Source organism: Hylobates moloch, unplaced genomic scaffold (genome assembly GCF_009828535.3).
Source record: "Hylobates moloch isolate HMO894 unplaced genomic scaffold, HMol_V3 SCAFFOLD_10, whole genome shotgun sequence".
NCBI lineage: Eukaryota > Metazoa > Chordata > Mammalia > Primates > Hylobatidae > Hylobates > Hylobates moloch.
This window is the reverse complement of record NW_026652285.1, coordinates 65980982-66002494: the sequence shown is the minus strand read 5'-3', so window position 1 is coordinate 66002494 and position 21513 is coordinate 65980982. Positions and strand designations below refer to the sequence as shown.

The 21513-nt window shown below is 42.8% G+C and overlaps 1 protein-coding gene across 4 annotated transcripts in view; it reads right to left on the bottom strand.

Annotated features, from left to right (window-relative positions):
- Window positions 1-2951: 2951 nt before the first annotated feature.
- FAM120A (family with sequence similarity 120 member A) overlaps window positions 2952-21513 on the bottom strand; it is a 114827-nt gene continuing 96265 nt past the window's right edge. For 2 of the 4 annotated variants that reach the window (XM_032164559.1, XM_032164560.2), the window contains exons 12-18: window positions 18361-18475; window positions 12442-12651; window positions 11019-11202; window positions 10311-10448; window positions 7769-7910; window positions 6733-6829; window positions 2952-4837 (exon numbers count right to left, since the gene is read on the bottom strand). In XM_032164559.1, the coding sequence (XP_032020450.1) occupies window positions 4526-4837; window positions 6733-6829; window positions 7769-7910; window positions 10311-10448; window positions 11019-11202; window positions 12442-12651; window positions 18361-18475 (1198 nt within the window). In that variant the 3' untranslated portion in view covers window positions 2952-4525. The remainder of the gene's footprint in view (window positions 4838-6732; window positions 6830-7768; window positions 7911-10310; window positions 10449-11018; window positions 11203-12441; window positions 12652-18360; window positions 18476-21513) is intronic. The other 2 variants (XM_058445449.1, XM_032164561.2) reach the window with 2 other exon arrangements.

The following is a 21513-nucleotide window of genomic DNA, read 5'->3' as shown; positions in this document are numbered from 1 at the left end:
CCTGTCAATTGAAAAATGAAGAAATTATGGGCAAATTAAATGTAAGAGGGGAAATGTTCACCCTCACTAGAAATCAAAGTCATGCAAATAAAAACTCATTTTTTAAGCTGTCAAATTGGCAAACACCAGTGCCTTGACTATGCCCAGCAACCAGGCTAGTACAGACAAAGAGCTCCTGGACCCTGGATACCAAGCAGCGTTCCAGGGCTAAATCAGCAGGAGCACCAAAAGACTCCCTTCCCTCACCCTTCCCCACTGGGAGATCCTTCTGGTGAGATGCTAACCAGGAATAATGACACTGGTCCTCACAAGACTCACCTACAGGGTAGCGTGGATACCTGGAGCCCACTGGGCATCCAAGCGCAACCCGTCCTGCCTCAAAGCCTTCAACAGACCACAGCACTGGAGGATACAGCAAGCTCTGTCCTCAGGGTGGCCATGGGCTTCTCTGCTTTCCATGGATTCTCCTTGGCTGGGTGCTTCATCTGCTGCTCCTGGCCCAGACCTGTATTCCCAGATAGCCTCCACTCATGGCTGCATCACTTGCCCATGGCCACCCATCTCCCCATCTTTTCTCATTTTCTTGCTTGAAATATTCTTATTTGTACACATGTATGTTGTCCCCCTACTCAAATGTAAATGCCAGAAAGGCAGGGGCCTTGACATCTTCTGTCCCATGGGGCCTAGGGCTGGGCCTGACACGGACTCTCCGCACGTGCTTGCAGAACAAGGTAATGTCCAACCGTGCTGGTGGGGAAAGACTGAATACATTACGGTGCAGCCCCACCATGGAGTCTGTGGAACTATGGCAGAATATGGAATGGTAGGGAAAGGCAATCATCAAATGATGCTAAGTTGGGAAAATGTTACAAAATATTAACATGATTATTTTTTGTATAAGAAAAAGTCTATATATTGTATAGAAGGAGAGAGACCAAATGTTAAAAACAGGTGTCTCAGGATGGAGGAATAACCGAGGACTTCTTTTCCTTTTTGTGTATCTAGCCAGTATTTCTTAAACTTACCACAATAAACACATATTGCTTTTGAAACAAGAAAAAAAAATGAGTAAAACCTATTTTTTTGAAAAGGAAGAGGATAAATGGCCAGGCGGGAGAGCATACGACTTGCCCCAGGATATCATGCTGCCAGGAAGGAGAAACACCAGCATCACCATTCAGTCCAGCCCGCACCAGTGCCGCCCACAGCCACTGGCCCCTGGGCCCATGACAGCATCGCCCTTGGGCCTTCCTCTGCAATTCTGGTGGTGTGGGAGGAGTGGCCAGCATGGCTTCAGCAAGGAGGGGTGTCCTTGGCCTCCTTGTTCCAGCCACAGGGTCGCTGGAGCCCTAGCACCCTCTCCCTTCCTCTCTCCTTAATGCCCAAGCCCGCACCTATTGGGGCTTCAGGAGCGGGTGGACAGACCCAACTTGGAGCTAACGGTTGGGTTCCAGCCCAGTCCCTGCTGAGGGTGACCTAGAGCAAGCTGTGCTGCTCTCTCACCTACAGCAATTGCAACTAAGAGATGAGAGCCACCGGAAGGAAGGAGCACCTGCTTGTCAGGGAGCAGAGAGGGACCGTTGACATGCGCGCGCTCCTGCTGCTGAGACCGTACTGTTCAGAAGCCTGTCCCTCTCCCCTCTTAAAGCCAGAGGGGTGTCCCTGTCAGCTTGCTATTCTCAAGTGGCGTGGGCCTGCCCCTTGAGAGAGGGAAGAAAAGCGGGTGGTTGTCACGGTGGGAGAGTTACTGCCTAGCAATGGGTGGTGGAAGCTGGTGGGCCTGGAAGGTGTTCCTTCACAGCGCTGTCCCTCTGCCAGGCACGTGCGATCCAGAGTGGGTTAGACTTGATCCCGTCACAGGCAGGGTCCTCAGTGGAATGGTGCTTTTGAAAGATGGAGACTTCCGGGCGCCCCCATCTTCTCACAGCACAGAGAAGGGCTGGCAGGCCCGCCACCAGGAGGCTGGCGCAGAGGGACTCAGCCGCGGCCCCGAAACAGCGGGCCACAGTCAGGAACGGGCGAGCCAGGGTGGGAATAGGCCCTGGAGTGAGTGAGGGTAGCTTCACTTCCTTCAAACTCTGAAAGCCCACCCCATAAAAAACAGGGGTAAATTCGTCTGGGGTCTGAACAGCTAGGACCAAGAGTGCTCTCAGGGTGTTAGTTGGAGAAACTGGCTCGGCTCGGGCCTTGCTGGGACTCGGGCTCCCAGGTCTGCTCGATCCCTCTCGGGGCACACGGGTCTTTGCTGTGCCCGGCGCTGGCCCCGCACATAGAACGTTCATCGGCGCAGTCTCGGCCGCCGGGAGGAAAGAGCTGGGAGTTGACCTCACCAACACGACCCCGCCTCGCGGGCTGCGCGCGCACCGGAGCCTGCGCGGTGGCGGACGGGGAAGCGCCACGCAAGGCCCCACCCCGCCCTTCCACAGGAAGGAAACGCGCCCCCGGGCGAGCGCCAGCCCCTCCCTGGAGCAGGATCGCCGCGGCTCTCCAAGCCGCCTCCGGCGCCGTTAGCCCACCATCCCCCGCTAGAGGGCAGCACGGGGCGCTTTCTCCAGGCGCTCGGCGGACCTGGGTACCGGGACCTCATTATCAAGCTGCAGAGAAGAGCCTTCAGTCAAAAGGATGGCATGAAAAACGGACTATAGTTGTAACATCCAGCTTTTAAAACGTGGTGGAGTCAAATTTATTGCTTCCTCGGGGCTTAAAAAAACCTTTTCTGTAAGTCTGCTTTCTCAGAGAGAATTTTTTTTATCCCCTTGATTGCTTGAAACTAAGCTATCAAACAAATTAATCATATATTAATGTTCCTCTAAGCCGGAAACCTGGAATTACTTTGAAAAGGTAAAATATTTTTAAACCTTAGTTTTCTGATCTTTTCAGTAGTTGTTTCGATTTGAATTAAACCTCGATAAAATTAGCTTTTACAAGTGAATTTAAAAGCCACGCCATACTTTATACTAAAAGAATAAAGATTTTTATTAAGCATTGTAAGTTGCATTCAATAGCCTTCAGATACACCACACCACAATCCATCGACAGTCAATCAAACCCAACAGCAGTTCATTCTTGCACAATCCATGAGTTAGGGCAAAACTCCCTTCAACTTACAGTAAGATCCTACTTAGCTCTTGCGGGCAGGGGTTGGGGAATTACACCTCATTTCTGATCACTAATGTGATGAAGAGCATCAGAAGTATATGAAAACGATAAGAAGTGATTCTGATTTTAAAGTACATTGTTTGGAAACATTAACAAAAACATCAAAATGATAGAAGTATACCTGCTTCTACTAAATTCCTGATGGGAAAGTTCTCAAGAACAAGCAATTTGTTTCCTGCTACAGAAGGGGGGGGGGTGGTTTTTTTTTTTTAAGATCAAAGGGTTTTTTTTTTCACAGAATTTCATATTTGCTAATATGAAGGCATAAAACAGCAACAAAGAACAATAATGCATACAGCAGTGAATACACCAGGGTAATGTTGATATTCGAAACGGCTAGATAATTTTTGGGGGGCTTTAGAATAAATGCAACAGAGGTCAATAATCACAAAATTTTAAGGTTAGAGCAAGATCAGTCAATGACTAAACAGAGTTAACATCTTTTATAGGACTATTACTGATTATTAGCATTTTTGTTTTGCAAATGGGCACATACTGGTAAGAATGGAAGAAAGGACGATAACATGCATATTAACTACACACTTTAAAAATTATGAACCATGCAGAAGTTTAGCTCAAGTAGTAGTACTAATGGTCTACATCCGATTCAAAACCACATAGTTCATTGATCACAGATGCATGGTATTAGTCACGAAAGTTTCAGAACACATTGTGTTGATTTTGAAAGGTCATTTGCATCTTCTATGATTTCAACTTTACCTCCATTTAACTTGCTTGTAAAGTATGTATGATGTATTGTATATTTAAAATCAGCAGAACGGCAATATTACTCTATAATTTTTTAGTTTTGATAGTTGCACTTTTTTTTTTAACACAAAATAACCACATCAACAGTGATGAAATTTAAGAAAGAAAAACTGTGGTTGTGCCTTATTTCTTTCATAATCATAAAAATCAAAGCCTTAAAGAAAGCTTCATTGTGAAACAGTAATGCAAAATCAAATATAATGGCATACATATGGTGCCAAATGCTAAAAATTATATTTTAAGCTATATATACTTAAAGACTGCCAAAATTTGTTTTCTTTATAGTTCAAGAAACACAACTATAGGCTTTTGTCATAACCAGTTTAAACTTTATGTGTACTTCATTTTAAGTGCGGGAGTCAAATGCTCTTCATTTTCTTTCTCTTTTTTGTTTTATTGTAGCATTTTGACTACAACTGGTTAAAACTAAAAATGTGTTGTTTAAATCTCCGATATCAAAGAGGGATCTGAATTTCCAAAGTCCTCATTTTTCTCTTACGGAAAGGACAAAATGTACATAACTGCAGGCTCTCTTTCTCTCCAGATATTCCTAAATCCTTACCCTTCCAGCATCCTTCACCCTCTATAAAAAATAAGTTTACTCTTCTTTATTTAAGACAGCTGCCTCCAGAGCAGCTTCTCTGCGGCAAGCACTGTCTGTACTTAGTGCATTTAAATGAGGATTTGTATTGCACGTTTTAGAGTCATTATTCAAGGCACTTTCAGAGTGGCTGGGGGCCCTGGCATCACCCGTGCTCCCGTTCATCTGGGGAGCCGGCTTCTCCTCGGCCATCACTCCGTTTTCAGCCAGGGACCCGTCTGAAGACATAGCAGAGGACTTCGATTCCCCAGATTTTGACTTAAGTTCTTTGGCCACTTCTTCTGCTGAAGCAGCATAAGGAGGTCTGCCCTGTTTAAAATGAAGGACAACAAATGAGAAGGTGGTTTCTGATTAACAGAAGACAGAGGATGCCAATTTTGGCCTAATGACACTCTGCAGATTCAAGAGCAGAAAATGCCCAGCTGGGTCCCTCTAACCCTGTCGTTGCTTTGACTTTTGGGCGGTAGATGCTCTACCTGTCTCAGTCAGTTCCCTCCATGGCCCCTTCCCTCAACTCCTCTGTAGTTAATACCCTGAAAATGAGGGACATTCCCCCTTCAGGAGCTCTGTCTAATCCTTTGTATGGCACTAAATTGTTTAAAGTAACAAACGCCCCTCGATAAGTCTTCTCTAAAATTGCGACTGTTCCCACCGCCACAAAACAAACAGGGTCTCCCACATCTGCCTGTGACGTGCAGCAGCGCACATATCCCATTTCTACTGGGGAAATATAGTCATTGCTAGGGAACCTCAACAAGAAATCTGCACTGATAATTGCCATGTGTTTGTGAAATATCTCTTCTGAATGGGTCTTCCCCACTCCTCTGAACAGATTTAAAAATAATTCTCTGAAAAAAATGGTCCTTGAGACTAATCCAGCACATTTTCTGAAAGACATGGCTCTCTGTGAAGGCAGTGAAGACAGATCTTGAATTGCTTCTATCATTAGACCAGGGCTCCTCAACCTTAGCATATGATACGGTGGCTCTGTCCACTCTCCGTGATGGGGCTGTCCCACACACCGTAGGGTGTTTAGCAGCATCCCTAGGCTTCACCTGTTAAAATCCAGTGCCCACACCAAGTCGTGACAATCAACGTCTCCAAATGTCCCTTGGGGGCCAATCACCAGGGCTGAAAGCCACTGTCATAGACTGACTCAGTGCTGAAGAAAACATGGATGTTTTTCACCTTCAAACAGTCATTTTACAGACGAGAACTGGAATCTTCCAGCTCGTCATCGCATCCCCTTCCCAACAAAGATGGTGGTACCTTCCAGCATCTTCTAGGCCTCCTATTCTGAAAACCAGGGTATTTGCCTTGTTGATGACAAAGTCCATTCACTCATCCCAGATGGAGATGTGGCCCTTGCCTAAGGAATGACCTCCATAAACCAAGGGTCCCCACATACTCTCCTACTACATCCTCTATTTTAGCTTCCAACCCTGAAGTTCAGAAATATTAACGCACCCTTCTCCATGAATCAATGCAATCGTTATTTTCTTTGAACCTTGAGACAAATAATATAAAACATAAAAATATAGCAGGACCGCTGGGCACGGTGGCTCATGCCTGTAATTCTAGCACTTTGGGAGGCCAAGGCGGGCGGATGACCTGAGGTCAGGCATTCGAGACCAGCCTGGCCAACATGGTGAAACTCCAACTCTACTAAAAATACAAAAATTAGCCGAGCGTGGTGGCACACACGTGCAATCCCAGCTACTCGGGAGGCTGAGGCATGAGAATCGCTTGAACCCGGGATGTGGAGGTTGCAGTGAGCGGAGATTGTGCCACAGCACTCCAGCCTGGGCAATAGAGCGAGACTCCATCTCAAAAAAAAAAAAAGAAAGAAAAAAAAAAAAACAAACAAGAAACTGAAAGTGGCTGTTCCAGCTCTGTCAGGGCTAGGCAATGCCCAAGGTGAGCCCAGCCCATCATGTCACACCAGGCAGGAAGCCACCAGAGACACAGGGTCATGGCAAAGGGGAGAGACAACCTGAAGAGGCACTTAACAGCAAAATGATCTGGGCTCTAGGAAATAGACATTTGGTGAGCAGCTATGTGCCAGTTACTGTGTTAGACGCTTGACAACTAAAGCATTACCCTCACAGCTCTTCTGTCTGAGCACAGGCACTAGAAGTGCAAGCTCAGACAGGACACATCCCTGAGGGCATTGAACTGGCACAAACATCATGTTGTCTTCTTACCTGAATTGCTGCCTGGTTTTTGTAACCTCTGCCATAGTACCTTCCACCTCTTCCAAATGTTCTAATCACTGGGGTGGAAATAACTCCTCTTGGACGCCTAAATGAATGAAAAAGGACAACAGTAAACACTTAAATCTGTTACAGACAACATTTAAAATAGTATCAAATGATTTTAAAGCCATCCAATCTTACATTTTATGAAGCATTGAATTAACCCATTTATGCCGGAAGTTGCAATTTTTTGAATTTTTGCAATCAGATCTTGAGCAGTAGGACATAAATAACTCCCACATGCATCGCGTTCCAATAATGGAACACTAGGCGTAAACAGGTTAAGTATGATCATAGGGAAGATTTATTCCAAGGAATCAATCTTATTTTTTTGGTTCATATCCAATGCATTTGCAGTCAAATGCTCTACCCCTGAGCTACATCTCCCATATCCAATGCATTTGATTTGAAAACTAATACTTTAAAAATATCAAGGCACTGGTTAATTGGAAATTGTATGGTTAATTATTTAATAATGGTTAATTAAATAATTACACAATACTATAAATGGGATCCTATGCAAACATTATAAATGATGTTAAAGGCCGTGTGCAGTGGCTCACACCTGTAATCCCAGCACTTTGCAAGGCCGAGGTGGGTGGATTGGTCGAGCTCAGGAGTTCAAGACCAACCTGGGCAACATGGCAAAACCCCGTCTCTACCAAAAATACAAAAATTAGCCAGGCATGGTGGCACATGACTGTGGTCCCAGCTACTCGGGAGGCTGAAGTGGGAGGATTGCTGGAGCCCAGAAAGTCAAGGCTACACTGAACTGTGATTGTGCCACTGCACTCTAGCCTGGGTGACAGTGAGACCCCATCTTAAGATAAATAAATAAATAAAAACTAAATAATTAAATACAAATGATATTAAAGAAAAATGTATCTAATGATATAAAAACATTCCTACTTAAACTTCCAAAAAAAGCAAGTTAGAAGCTGTTTTCTTATTTATACAAAAGACATTTTCGTGGCTCAGAACTTACCCTCTAGCTGGTCCTCCGACAGAAACCACCTGCAGGGGGAAAGGCCCCCGGCCCCCACGGCCCCGCCTGCTCCCAGCCCAATGGCCAACCACAGTGCCAGCTATTTCTAGTTTGCCTCCCTGAGAAGGTATAGGTTGGACTCCTGCACAAAAAATATACGAAAAGACAAAATCTTTACAATCACAGAATTAATAGCAAAAAGATACAAGCAAGAAACTTCTTTTCAGTTTTGGTTTATATTTACTATGAAGCTACTTTCTCCTGTTTTGTACAATTTTTTATTATGTAGTGTATCTCTGTGCACACTGTTTGACTTTAAACTATTGTGAAGAACCCATGACAATTCAATTAGGTTACAACTGCAAATGTGCAAGGCTTTTTAGATAGAAACAGATACAATAAAGTGTTGTCATCAGGTGCATATGGCATGCCTTCTATATTACCAAGATGGCAATCTGCAAACTCAATGTTTTTCTCTTTAGGCGAATACTTCCAGGTTTACTACCCTAACCGAACATCATAGAATCAATAAATCTAGCCTGTATTTCTTACTGTATTTTTAAATTAGAATTTCCATAAGCAGAGTCACAAATAGAATTTACTAACTTCTTTTGATCACTGCAAATTATAAGTTTTCTGACCTAAGAAAATTCTCTAATTGCTAATTGGCAGCAAAACTTCTGATTAAAAACAAAAAAATAAGCAAACAAAACCAAAGCCCCAAGCAACTTGTTTTCTGACAGTGGGAATGGATAATAAACAACTATCATCTTGGTGTTAGCTGTGGCAATTCAGCAGTGTCCAACAGAAACCTACAACAAGCTTGCATTTTTTTGTAGCCACATGAAAAATGTACAAAGAAACAGAGGAAAGAAGTTTTAATAATGAATTTATTTAACTCAATGTATCCAAAATAATACTATTTCAACATGTAGTCAAGATTTTTTTTTTTTTTTAAGACAGGGTCTTGCTCTGTCACCCAGGCTGGAGTGCAGTGGCACAATCACGGCTCACTGCAGCCTTGACCTCCCAGCTCAAGCGATCCTCCCACCTCAGCCTCCTGAGTAGCTGGGACTACAGGTGTGCACCACCACACCTGGCTAATTTTTAAAATTTTTTGTAGAGGCAGGGGTCTCACTATATTGCCCAGGCTGGTCTTGAACTCCTGCCTCAAGCAATTCTCTCTCCTTGGCCTCCCAAAGTGCTGAGATTATAGGCATGAGCCACTGTGCCTGGCCCAAGATAAAAAATTGATGAGCTATTTTAGTCTGCTTCCCATTTTAAGTTTTAAAATCTGATATGTATTTTACACGTTCTAGCCAGAGCTTAAGTGTTCAACAGAGCAGTGGCCAGCAGCTATTATACTAGGCAGTGCAAATCTGAGTTCCAGACACAATTTTAAGAAACTCAGGAAGCAGGTTCCTTTTATCTTTCCAGTCTAAGAATTCACTTCTTGCCCTACACTATCCATAGTACAATCTCCCCTCTCCCTCCATCTTTGATCCCAACTATGGGCCAGCTTCAGTTTCAAGGCACTAGAAGGAGCTGAAGCAAATCAAGAAGCAGAGAAGAAACATGGCTGCGAGCTGCATGAGGAGCAGTCACAGAACAGAGTAGCACCCGACAGAGTAGCACCCTGCAGGAGGCTGGTGGGTGGACAGAGGAGGCAGAGAGGCATGCAGCTGCACCAGGGAAAGGAGAGGCGACCTGCAGACAGAGGGGCTGACCCATCGCCAAATCTGCAAGAGTCACCTTTCCGCACAGTTCCCTTGCTGGCCTCCCTAACTATCCCATGTAACTGAGTTGGAAAAACATTGTTGATCAAGAGAGAAAGGCTTGCCCATCCTCAATGCGACTCCAAAATCATATCTGAACAGTTAATCCTGTTATGTGACTTGATGGGCAGATTTAGATCTGCAGTCCCAAAGTGTGGGATTAGGACAAAGACACGGGTCACTGACTTCCAATTACAGCACCATCACAAGACATTGCTTCCTATGGTAAATGTTAAGACCCTCTTTTGCAAGCCTAATACAAATGCAAAGAGAAGCACTGGGAATCTACAGTAAAACTGCCTTGTTTATATTCCCAACATTAGATCTTTGTTTAAAAATGTTTCTGCGAAACAAACTGTGACAGACTTTTTATGTCAGGAGTTCTGTGACCATTAGAATTTTCTATATAAGCATGATAATCTTTACCAAAAGATGGCTGCTTGGGAAAGAAACACCACTATTAGCAGCTCATCCTATGAACATGAGGCGATGGTCAGGTTACCCAGGTGCACAGAAAGGTTCTGTTCTAGGTGGACACTCAGTGGTCTACCCTGAAAGGAGAGACTGGCCACAGCACAGCCGCTGCCGAGACCTGAGAGCAGAGTCTCAGGAGGAGCGGTCAATGAGGGTCAGAGCGGGGACCCAGAAGAAAGGCCGTTCTGCTGGAGGAGGGGCTCATGAGGACAGTAGAGGAAGGAAGGCGCCAGACGATGGAGCGAAGGAAGTGCTGGCAGGCAGAAGCTCTGGGAAGGGGTGGGTATAATTACCGCCCTGGGACTTGCTAGTCCTGCTGCTGTCACTGCCTGAGAAGGCTCCGCAGTGTCCCGATGCTGCCGCCACACGGAAGGCACGGTAAGGGCCTGTTGCTACCGTTTCCCCATAGGGGCCTCCAAAGCCACAGACGCCTGTGGGACCCGGGGTAGAGAGAGAGGGGAGAAGTGTAAGGGACAGGACTTAGGGCCCTGCTGGGTATTCGGGCAGAGTGGCCCCTGCCTCCTCCAGCTGCCATGGAGGGGTCTCCTGGCCCCTCTCGTCACCTCACTGTCCTGTGCCCATGGTCCCTGGGGACCAGCATTGTAAGGCCACCCTCCCTGCAGCGGGTCGTTCAACAGGACACTGGCATGGGGCTCAGGATGGGCCCTGGGAGATGAGTCCTGGAAGATGGCTCTCTCTGACCTGGGTGGGTTTATTTTCCCTTACACATGAGAAACAAATATATCTTAAAATGTGAGCAGAGTTTTCAGCTTGATTGACAGATTTTACGATGCAGCTTTTGCATCCACATCAGCAGGTCCCTCTCCCCTATCTCCAGGATCAAACTTGCTCCTCATGGACTTGAAGAACTGCTGCTGCAGGATCTCCAAGACCAACAGTGACAAGGTCAACACAGCAGATGGGCTTGCCTATAAGGGCTGCACTTTCTTTACAGGAATCTGGCATCTGTTACCCACAGGAACACGTCCCAGTCAACTCACCTGCAAAGCCTCTGCCCCTGCCCTGAGAGGGTGGGACAGGCCCAAAGTGCCGGGGGTACGCAGAGGCGGGGTAGAAGGGCAGGGCAGGAGGTGGCGGGAAAGGGAGCGTGTGGCTCTGCCGGGAGAAGCTGAGCCCCTCGAGGACGCTCTGGCGCATCTTCTCTACCTTGGCAGCCTGATCAGCCTGGAAGACAAGGACCAGCATGTGAAAATGCCATCCACAGGGGGTTTTAATTGAATTTAAATGAGCACTAAAGAAATAAGATCTATCAACTATACACTTGGTTCCCTTTATTCATGAATTCTGTCTGCAAATTCTCTTATTTGCTAACGTTTATTTGTAATCACAAAAATCAATACTTATGGCAGTTTTCTGGTCGTCCGCAGACTTGTGCAGAACACGGCAACAATTTTTGTTGCCTGATGCGCTGACCCCAGCTGAGGTCAAACAAGACAACGCTTGCCTTCTTGTTTCAGCTCATACTGAAAACAAGAATCCTTTTCACAGTTTATTAAGTGCCACGTGTTTCACATTTTTGTCCTTTTTTGTTGGTGATTTCACTGTTTAAAATGGTCCCCGGCTGGGTGCGGCGGCTCACGCCTGTAATCCCAGCACTTTGGAAGGCCAAGGTGGGTGGATTGCTTGAGGTCAGGAGTTCAAGACCAGCCTGACCAACATAGCAAAACACCGTCTCTACTAAAAATACAAAAATTAGCTGGGCATGGTGGCAGGCGCCTGTAATTGCAGCTACTCGGGAGGCTAAAGCAGGAGTATCACTTGAACCTGGGAGGTGGAGGTACAGTGAGCTGAGACCGCACCATTGCACTCCAGCCTGGGCAACAAGAGCGAAACTCCGTCTCCAAAAAAACAAACAAACAAACCAAAAACAAACAAACAAACAAATAAAATGGTCTCCAAGTGTAGTGCTGAAGTGCTGTCTGGTGTTCCTAAATGCATAAGGAGGCTGTGATGTGCCTTACAGAGAATATACATGTTACAGAAGCTACTGGCTGTTGAGTTCAATAATAATAAATCAACAAACCATATTATATAAGGTGTCTTTAATGAAAATGCACATGAAATAAGATTATATACTGATTGGTTGACAAAAATATGTGACGAGAGCCTTGAAGGAACCCAGCACCTTGTATTTCCCCTAGGAGCAATGGTTAGTATTCACTAATTTGGCGTTCGAGGTGAATTTTAGAACATTACTACCACAAATAATGAGAAACAATGTTATATCAGGAGCCTGACTCATCCTGGGTACTGAAGTGATATTTAGTGACACTCAGCACCAGGCCCAACCTAAAACAGAATCTTGAAACACAGGATGGTAAATATGGTACAAAAGATGACAGATTTAACCAATGAGCTTTATTTCATCGCAGTTAAAGGCGGCCACCCAGCCCCCCAGCATACCTGACCATCACAGAGGTCAATGAGTGGGGTCTTTTCCCGGCTGGCTTTGAGGAGTTTAGATTGGAAGAGCTTCCCATCAAAATACATCCAAGGACAACAGTGTTCCCAGGGGATTGGCTGTCCGCATGCATCATTTGCAAACAAGGCCATGTCTACTCCACTCATGAAGAGAGCTGATAGCTGAATTCCTCGGGGATCTAGGTTCTCAATCTTTAAATTGAAAAGAGTAATTTCTATGGAATAAGAGTACTACAGTATTAAATTCTTTCAATGTCTTACTAAAACTCTCCAAAGTTAACAGAATATTCCTCAATAAAATAGCACCACTAATAGTCCTATCATTACCTTATATTGACCTAACACTGGCCTCATTTGAACAGAAATACTTATGTGATTTAACACATTTGAATTTAAGAGAATATTTTATAAACATACTCAAGTATTTCAGTTGGGTTTATAAAGCGTTCCGCAGTGTAGAGTAACACTGTACTTAAGGCTGACGTGTGACAAAATGAGCAATGATGTGTGGTCTCCTTAGAGTCCAGGGCTCCACAATCTCTTCGTGAAATAACACTTCACATTTCAGATCTGCATACAGGTAACGTATTAACAGAAAGAGTGTCAAAACTGAACACTCTATTAAGATTCTGCATTTTAAAATAGTTACATTAAAAGATTATTTGGTATAATTACATTCTAAAATAAATTTGTACTTTATGTTTACATTATTTTATATGTCAAGGATTTTAATTGCAACTTATTAATAAGACTGTCAAAATGTCTTTTGGAGAAATGGATAGCTTATAAATGAAAGAAGACAACAAAAATATGGTTCTTGAACCATACGTACTACTAGAATTTGCACAGACTTTTTCTTCCCTCAGTGTTAAGTGCTGGGTGCCTACCTTCTATATGTAGAGCCCACGCTTCTAGTGTCTGATAAGCAGTGAGAAACATTAACATGAGTACAGTCAACTCTTGATCATCTGCATGTGAAAGGCCTAGTTTGTGGATTATCCAGGATCAAAGTTTAGCTCTGCTCTGGCTTTTGTCTTCCGACTTTGGTGACTTTTCAAGAATGCAATGTTTATGGGAGATCAATCTAAGCAATGCCTACATGTGGCAGGTAAAGGGGCTTTTCATTAAAGAGAAAAAGGTCATTCTGGTGCCAAATGCTAATAAACTTACAATCATCTGCTGTTTTTGTTGTTTGTGTTAACAGTCCCTATTATCAACTAACACTGTTTCCCAACCTTTTTTTTTTAATTTTCACAATACAGTTAACCTTCCAAAACCTGGAGAAGTCTGTTCACCAATTTATAAAAGGTGTTTACACCTCTGGATCCTATTGTACATCACCAGCTCCTCTTTTTCCCATGTAGTTGTTGGGAAGTGAACTAAAAAATGTTCCCTTGTGGGCAGGTAGGGCTGGGGTGATAGAATTAGATGCACTTTTATATTGACGTGCAAAGTGGAAGAAGAGAGGTCATACTAGAACAAAATGGAGAAAATGTACTTGATTCATTTAGACCCCAGCCACCCCCACCTCTGAGCTGCAGAAAGGGAGAATTCTCAAGGCAGAAAGAGGGAGCTGACCCTGTTGGAAAGCGGCCAAGCACAGGTGTGGCCCATGAATGAATAGGACACCCATCTCCTGGCCCCTTACACTGCAGAAATTATGACCACAAATCCCTTCCAGTCAGGTGGGGCTCCGCTGCTTCTAGCCCAGGGGCCTCCGTGCCCCTCTCTCTGCCCTACGCCAGAGAACAGAGATTCCAGGTCAAGGATCAGGGAGAGAAAATGCTGCTCTAAAGTTGTTTGCCTGGCTATCCAAATGTCAAAACACAAAATGCCACCAACACCCTCTGTGTAAGCACATGCAGCACCATCCTAACGGTGTTTCTTTTTTTTTTTCTTTGAAACAGTCTCACTCTGTCATCCACGCTGGAGTGCAATGGCGCAATCTTGGCTCACTGCAACCTCTGCCTCCCAGGTTCAAGCAATTCTCCTGCCTCAGACTAATTAGTAGCTGGGATTACAGACGTGCGCCACCATGCCTGGCTAATTTTTGTACTTTTAGTAGAGTCAGGTTTTCACTATGTTGGCCAGGCTGGTCTCAAACTCGTGGCCTCATGTGATCTGGGAAGATCCTCGGCCTCCCAAAGTGCTGCGATTACAGGCATGAGCCACCACGTCTAGCCCCTGCAGGTGTTTCTTAGGAACGGGCTGGTGCTGATCACGTCCAGATTCAAACCTTTACAACTAATGTAACTTAAAACCATTTACCTGGCAAACGGCTATCTGCATTGCCAAACTTAAGAAACAGCAGCAGATGTATAGGGCACAGAAGCGCCCTAGTTAAAACTACTAATCTCCAAATTTGCTGACAGGAAGAATGCAGCAAGGCTACAGTGTGTGTGTGTGTGTGTGTGTGTGTGTGTGTGTGTGTGTGTGTGTGTGTGTGTGTGTGTGTGTGTGTGTGTGTGTGTGTGTGTGTGTGTGTGTATCAAATGGCCTTAACATTAAAGGATTATACTTTTAAGAATTTTTTAAATGATATTTATAGTTTCAAGATAACAGTTCAACTAGCATTAATCTAATAGAGAAAAGTTCTTAGAATAAGAGCTTGCATAAACAATCTGAATAAAATCGATTGCAGTGTAAATTTGCTTCCTTTGAAAATTTTTTAAACTTACATTATGTGGTGTTTTTTTCCCTAAATGTTAGTTATATATAAATAATAATATTTAATATTTATGGGGAACTTAAGAAATATATATCAAGCACTGCTTTTTTCATTATCTCACTGCCATCTCTAAACAACATAGAATGCAGGCACCTCTAAATAGTACTCCCTTGTACAGACGGGTCACAGAGGGTTCAAGGTCACAGAGCTGGTAATTGGGAGAACCCAAATCTGAACCCTTGATTATAAAAATAGCTGCAATATTCACATTCTAACTTCATTCGCTTATATCAATAGAAATAAAATATTCAATATCATCCAAAGTTCCTCAACTAGAGAAATACAGACAAAAAATTCTGACTTTATAGGAAATACAAATATGGAAGTTAATCTCTCTGACCGATTAGCTCAAGAACAAAATTCCAGTAAAGTTACTTTGTCCAACATCTGATTACTGGGCAACAGACTCTTACTTCAATTTGTCATATTTACCTATATGCAAAATAATTCTTACACGTATCATAGACATGTTGCACGCCCCTAATACTGTCTTTAAAGCTCTTCATTTTCCATCTTTTATATTCTGCACTTGGCATGTGAAACTGTTAAAAGAATTTAAGGCAATTATAGGGATGTCAAGGCAAGGGAGAAAGAAACTGGACAAATACTATAATGGTACAAAGTTCCTTCTCATCCTTTACCCACCCTCCTCAAAACACAGGGGTCAGTGCTAATTTTACCTTAATTACATTCATGCTGGTAACCTAGGAGAAGGGCTTAAAAAATATAACAGGAAAAATGAGGGTCATCAATCACTGTCACAGGTATTCAAGGAGCCACATGGAACACTCTCAATTATTCATGGACATGGCAGACGAAGAAAGCATGGATGAGATGAAATTCTTAAAAATTCATTGTAACTAATGGTTTCAATGTCTTGTCCCACCAAACCTCCCATCAGAAAAAGCTAACAAGAATCCTAACTGTCAGCACTGGGTTTTTCCTTCCTCCTTTCCTCCTCTGGTGGCCAACCACAGAGTGGACGATAAATGGGAGAAGAGAAACAGGGTCTGGGCAATCCACAAACTGGGTAGCAGGCCCAGACACACCAGTTAACAGTCAAGAGTTGACTATATCACAAACCATGAAATAGTGTATTACAATAAAGCACTGTTGTTGCTTTTGATATTGCAAAAAAATTTTAATGGTTAAATGAAAAGGCAATTTTAGAATTTAATTTTCTATTACTGAATTTTGGAACCCTCAGCTCTGCATAGGAATTTTTGTAACATTTAAATAATGATCATTCCTATCAATTCTCAATCTGGTGATAGCTGAGAGGATCTTCAATCTTAAAAAACAAAAAAGCAAATAACTGCCTTCCCCCCCAACAAATGCTATTTTTCCTTATAGCTTTCTCAGAATTTATACTAATCATGAAAATGAAGCACTTACAGGTGTAGGCTGCTCTTATTAAAGGGAACTGTCGACCTCCAGACAAGCAAGACCCAGAGGATCGATGAGTCAGACTGAAGTTTACTATACATACATATGTCTTTCTGAGCATATCTCTACAAATGTCTGGCTTTAGATGAAGAACCAGGAGAAAACCATGAAAGCACTAAGATCTCAAAGGAACCAAAATGAAAGCTTAGAGTGTGATTGTTTTTCAAAAGTTATATCCTATGTGTTGATCCAAAAATGAAAAGGATATGGGATATAAGATGAACTTTGAGTAAAAGTAACTTGATGGTGAATAAGGCTTAGTGGGCATACCTGATACCTGGCGGTCTGATTTTCAGAACTGGGATGTCAATACTGATGTAATAATCTATATAAGAGAAACAGGAGTAGAGGTAGAGGGATGGCACCACACACTAGCAAAAGTATCTCCAACCCCCTGAAGCACAGTCTGTGACGAAGACGGTGGTGATGAGACAAACCAGGTGAGGACACGGGAAAGGACCTGACTTAGCACCAGCCACACTGCCTGACGGGGACACCTGACCAAACATTGAAAACAGAAACGTAAATTCAAAAACATTAAAAATAATAATTTCTGTCTAACAAACAGAAAAGCTTGATCTACAAAGTAAAGAACACAATTTGAAGTGAATTCTCCTAAGTTTTGGTTTTTTTACTTAGCTTATTTCTAAGCCACAAGAAGTCTCAGGTGAGCTCCACACAATTGAGGAGGGTCACTTAACACCAAATTACTCAATTTAACATGATAATTTAGGGAAAACTAGAAATTTATTAAGCAACAACTACTGAATACTGAAAATCTATTAAGTGAGCCTAAAATTCCCCTCCATGGAAAGAATGCCTTCATAAAGAATGCCAAAAAGATCTAAAGGTGAAGGCAATTTTGTGGAAAGAGATTAACTGATTACAAATCAAACTCTGTAAAACGAAACAAAATAAAACAAAAGAACTGATGGCAAAGAAAAAAACAAAACCCTATACATTGAAAAGGCTCATCTACTAATTTAACTAGCTTTGAAAAGTCTTGAACTTTCTAAAATTTAATATGGAAATTAGAAAGCAATTACAACCACGTGAACAAGGTAACTAATGAAAGTATACCGAAAAAGATATTCACACTGAAAAATTAGGTGACAACTTGGAGAAAAATCAATTATTGTCAAAACAATTAAAGAACAAAAGGAATTACTAGAAGGCAAAATTAAAAGGAATATGATGTTAAATGCTGACTTAAAAAGGGATAGAAATGATGATGTAACATCGTTCTTCAAGTGGTTTTTTATAAGGGATTTTATAATAGTAGAGGGGCAAAGAATATTTTTTAGAGAAAACTAAAGTTATAATTAGGAACAATGAAATGAAATAAGAATCCTTGCTAGATGTTAGAAAATTCTTAAGATCAAGCCCTCTCAGGGTTTGGAATCCCCCCCTAAAATATAAAAGGCAAGTTTATTTCATGATGTGATAAATAAGAATAAACATCCAATGGTAAACAAGGGGAAATCATTCTCTGACAAAGTGGGACTAATCATTTCCAAACTGGGGATAGCAAATCCATAACTAGAAAGGAATATTCCTTTTGCCATGAAGGCGATTGATCAAGTTCTTATCATATTAGTATTATTAGTTTAGTGGACTAAAGCAATTAGTTTAAAGAATTAGCAATTCTGCCTGTTGAAAGTTAGCAGTATTACACCAAAATCCAAAGTGAGACTGTCCAAGACAATGCAATGAGGCTGATAAATTACCTTGAGCTCCTGGAGCTGATCAGGCTCGTAGAGTTTGGGGGACAGCGCCTGAGCCAGGAAGGCATCCAGCTCCTGACGCCGAAGGATGCGTGCTCCCGGCCACTGCACCATGTACCTGGTGAGGGGCAGAAGTGAAAGGCTGGTGATTACTGAGTGGTCGCCCGTCATATGGACAAGTCTAGTGGGAGGTTCTAGGTAAATCCCGGATGATACGAGCTAAGAAGACCCATGTGATTTCTTATTCAGCTTTTCTACTTTTCTACTTTCATTTGATGACGCCATTACAAATGAAAACAGGTTGTCAGAATGTTTTACTTTAGAATAATTAAAAATAGCACACTGAATTGTGGATACTGAAAACTAGCTGGTCAGTGATTTTTGATACAACCTCACTCTTGTGAAGCATTTAAACCCTGAAAGTACATTCTAAGTACCAATTTTCAGGATTCATTCATTTTTTTGTTCAAGCCAGGATACCCAGGAGGCAGACCCTAGGTATAAATAAGAAAGACAAATCCCGAGATGAAAAGCAAAGACCATTGCCTGGCCACTCTGCAGCTGCAGGTCCATGGAGCAGGTAAATAACCGAAGATGGGGCCAGTACCACAAGGTAAGTGGGAGTCAGACTCAAGAAAAGCAATGCGTAGGACCATCACTAGAGCCACGGCAAAATGTGTGCACGCTGAAGTGGCTGCTAAAGGACAATCAATCTCCAAATCTTCAACTTCAACTAGAACAGGTCTGCCTGGGAGTCTCCTTCCCTTCTCAGTAACAGCACTGCCTGAATCACAAACACCCTAGAGCACTGCACAAGGCACAAGCCCAAGGAGTGTCTGGGCGCGAAAAAGTAAAGGGCTAACTATAATGACTTAGTCATAAACCTTTCTGAAGTCTAACGTTCCCAGTTCTTTGCATTCCATAAACTTGAAGGATGACCTAATCAAGTTGCCAGGTGATCACTAAAAATAACTTCTGATGATAGATTACGACGCGATCTCTGGCAAATAACTCAAAAGGAGTTCAGAGAACCGTGACATGCTTAACAAAGCTCTTTCCATTCCCATCTACAGAGTAAGTTTGCTCAGTGCTTAAAATCTGAGTTAACAAAACCCAGGGTTACAGTTGGTGCTGAGCACTAAATCATTCTTGTATTAATTAATATTCATCCATGGGTACACAAACTAAGTAGGGGAGGTTCAAGACAGCTCATTGAGATATATTTTCAGTTGAAATCCAAAGTAGAAAGTTTACGTGCTCACTAGGTGCCAAGGCATTGGTCTAAGCACCTTACATACTTTAACTCATCTACTGTTATAGAAATTCTGAGACAGGAATAATAATTATCCCAATTTAGAGAAGGGGAAACTGAAGCACAGAGAGCTTATATACGTCATGGTCAAATTAATGTGGCAAAAGTAGGATGTAAATGCAATTTCAAGGAGAACAAACAGCAAATGTTACATTTCTATGGTATTTATATTTGATGAGATATATAAAAGAGTGATGTGAAAGTTTCATTTAATTAAACCATCAATACTTGCAATAACAAAAATCACATCCTTTGCAATTGATTAACTGTCACAAATCTTAAACACAATGGTCTTACTGAGGTTTTTTTGTTTTGTTTTGTTTTGTTTTGAGATGGAGTCTTGCTCTGTGGTCCAGGCTGGAGTGCAGTGGCATGATCTCGGCTCACTGCAACCTCCACCTCCTGGTTCAAGTGATTCTCCTGCCTCAGCCTCCCAAGTAGCTGGGATTACAGGCACATGCCACCCCACCTGGCTAATTTTTGTATTTTTAGTAGAGACAGGGTTTCACTGTGTTGGCCAGGCTGGTCTCAAACTCCTGACCTCAGGTGATCCACCCGCCTCAGCCTCCCAAAGTGCTGGGATTACAGGCATGAGCCACTGCACCCAGCCTGGTCTTACTGAGTTTTAATCAGGGCCGGATGCAAGAAACAGCCAATATGAAGAAGGTCCCCTCCTCCTATTTTTGTCTCAAAAAAATTATATACAATGTTCTTTGCCTTAAGTATCTATGTTTTACATTCCTGTATTTTAATTTCTTTTTATTTTTTTAATTGAGGTAAAATACACATAAAATTTACCATTTAAGCCATTTTTAAGTGTACAGTTCAGTGGCATTACGCACATTCACATCGCTGTGCAACCATGACCATCATCCATCCACAGAACTCCTTTCATCTTCCCAGACTGAAACTCTGTTCCCCTTACACAACAACTCCCCAGTCTTCCCTGCCTCAGACCCTGGCTATTGGTTCCTTTTAAAATTTTGTAATCCCAGCACTTTGGGAGGCTGAGGCAGGAGGATCACGAGGTCAGGAGATCAAGACCATCCTGGCTAACATGGTGAAACCCCATCTCTACTAAAAATACAAAAACAAAAAAATTAGCTGGGCGTGGTGGCGGGCATCTGTAGTCCCAGCTACTCGGAAGGCTGAGGCAGGAGAATGGCGTGAACCCAGGACGGAACTTGCAGTGAGCCGAGATGGCGCCACTGCACTCCAGGCTGGGCAACAGAGCGAGACTCCATCTCAAAAAAAAAATTTTTTTTTTTAATCAGAAAAAGACTGTATTGCAGATACACTGGTTCTCTCGAGATCTTTCCTGGTTTTCCTGGCAGCTAAGACTCTCAGAATTCAACTTCGCCAGGACAGCAAACAATTTTGTTGGTCAGACTATCCGCTATTTCCTCCATCTGGCTTTCTATAACAGAGTTAGTGTTTAGACCCTTCTCATCGTAGGTCCTCTGAAGACCTTGCTGGATACAGAGTGTGAATTACTAGGTACATACATACATACATACATAGATTAAATATCAAAACAGAGATCCTGGTTAAGAGTCAAGGTAAGAGCAGCTGAGAACTTAATTCTTGGTCAGCTTATTTATTTGTGCTATTCCTACCTGTGCATTTAGAATGTTTTCAGATCCCTTTTACACTACTAAATCTATCTATGGTATTTCTGGAAATTTTTTCTCTCCATGTTCTTTTCCATGCAATCGAGCAGATTATGAAAATGTCATTTAATGTGCTAATATAGACAGCTATAGGGCCTCAGGGAGCTGTCTAACCTCCCGCAGCCTTCTTTTCCTTACCACAGAAGGGTGGGGGAAGTATAAATTGTTCTGGAG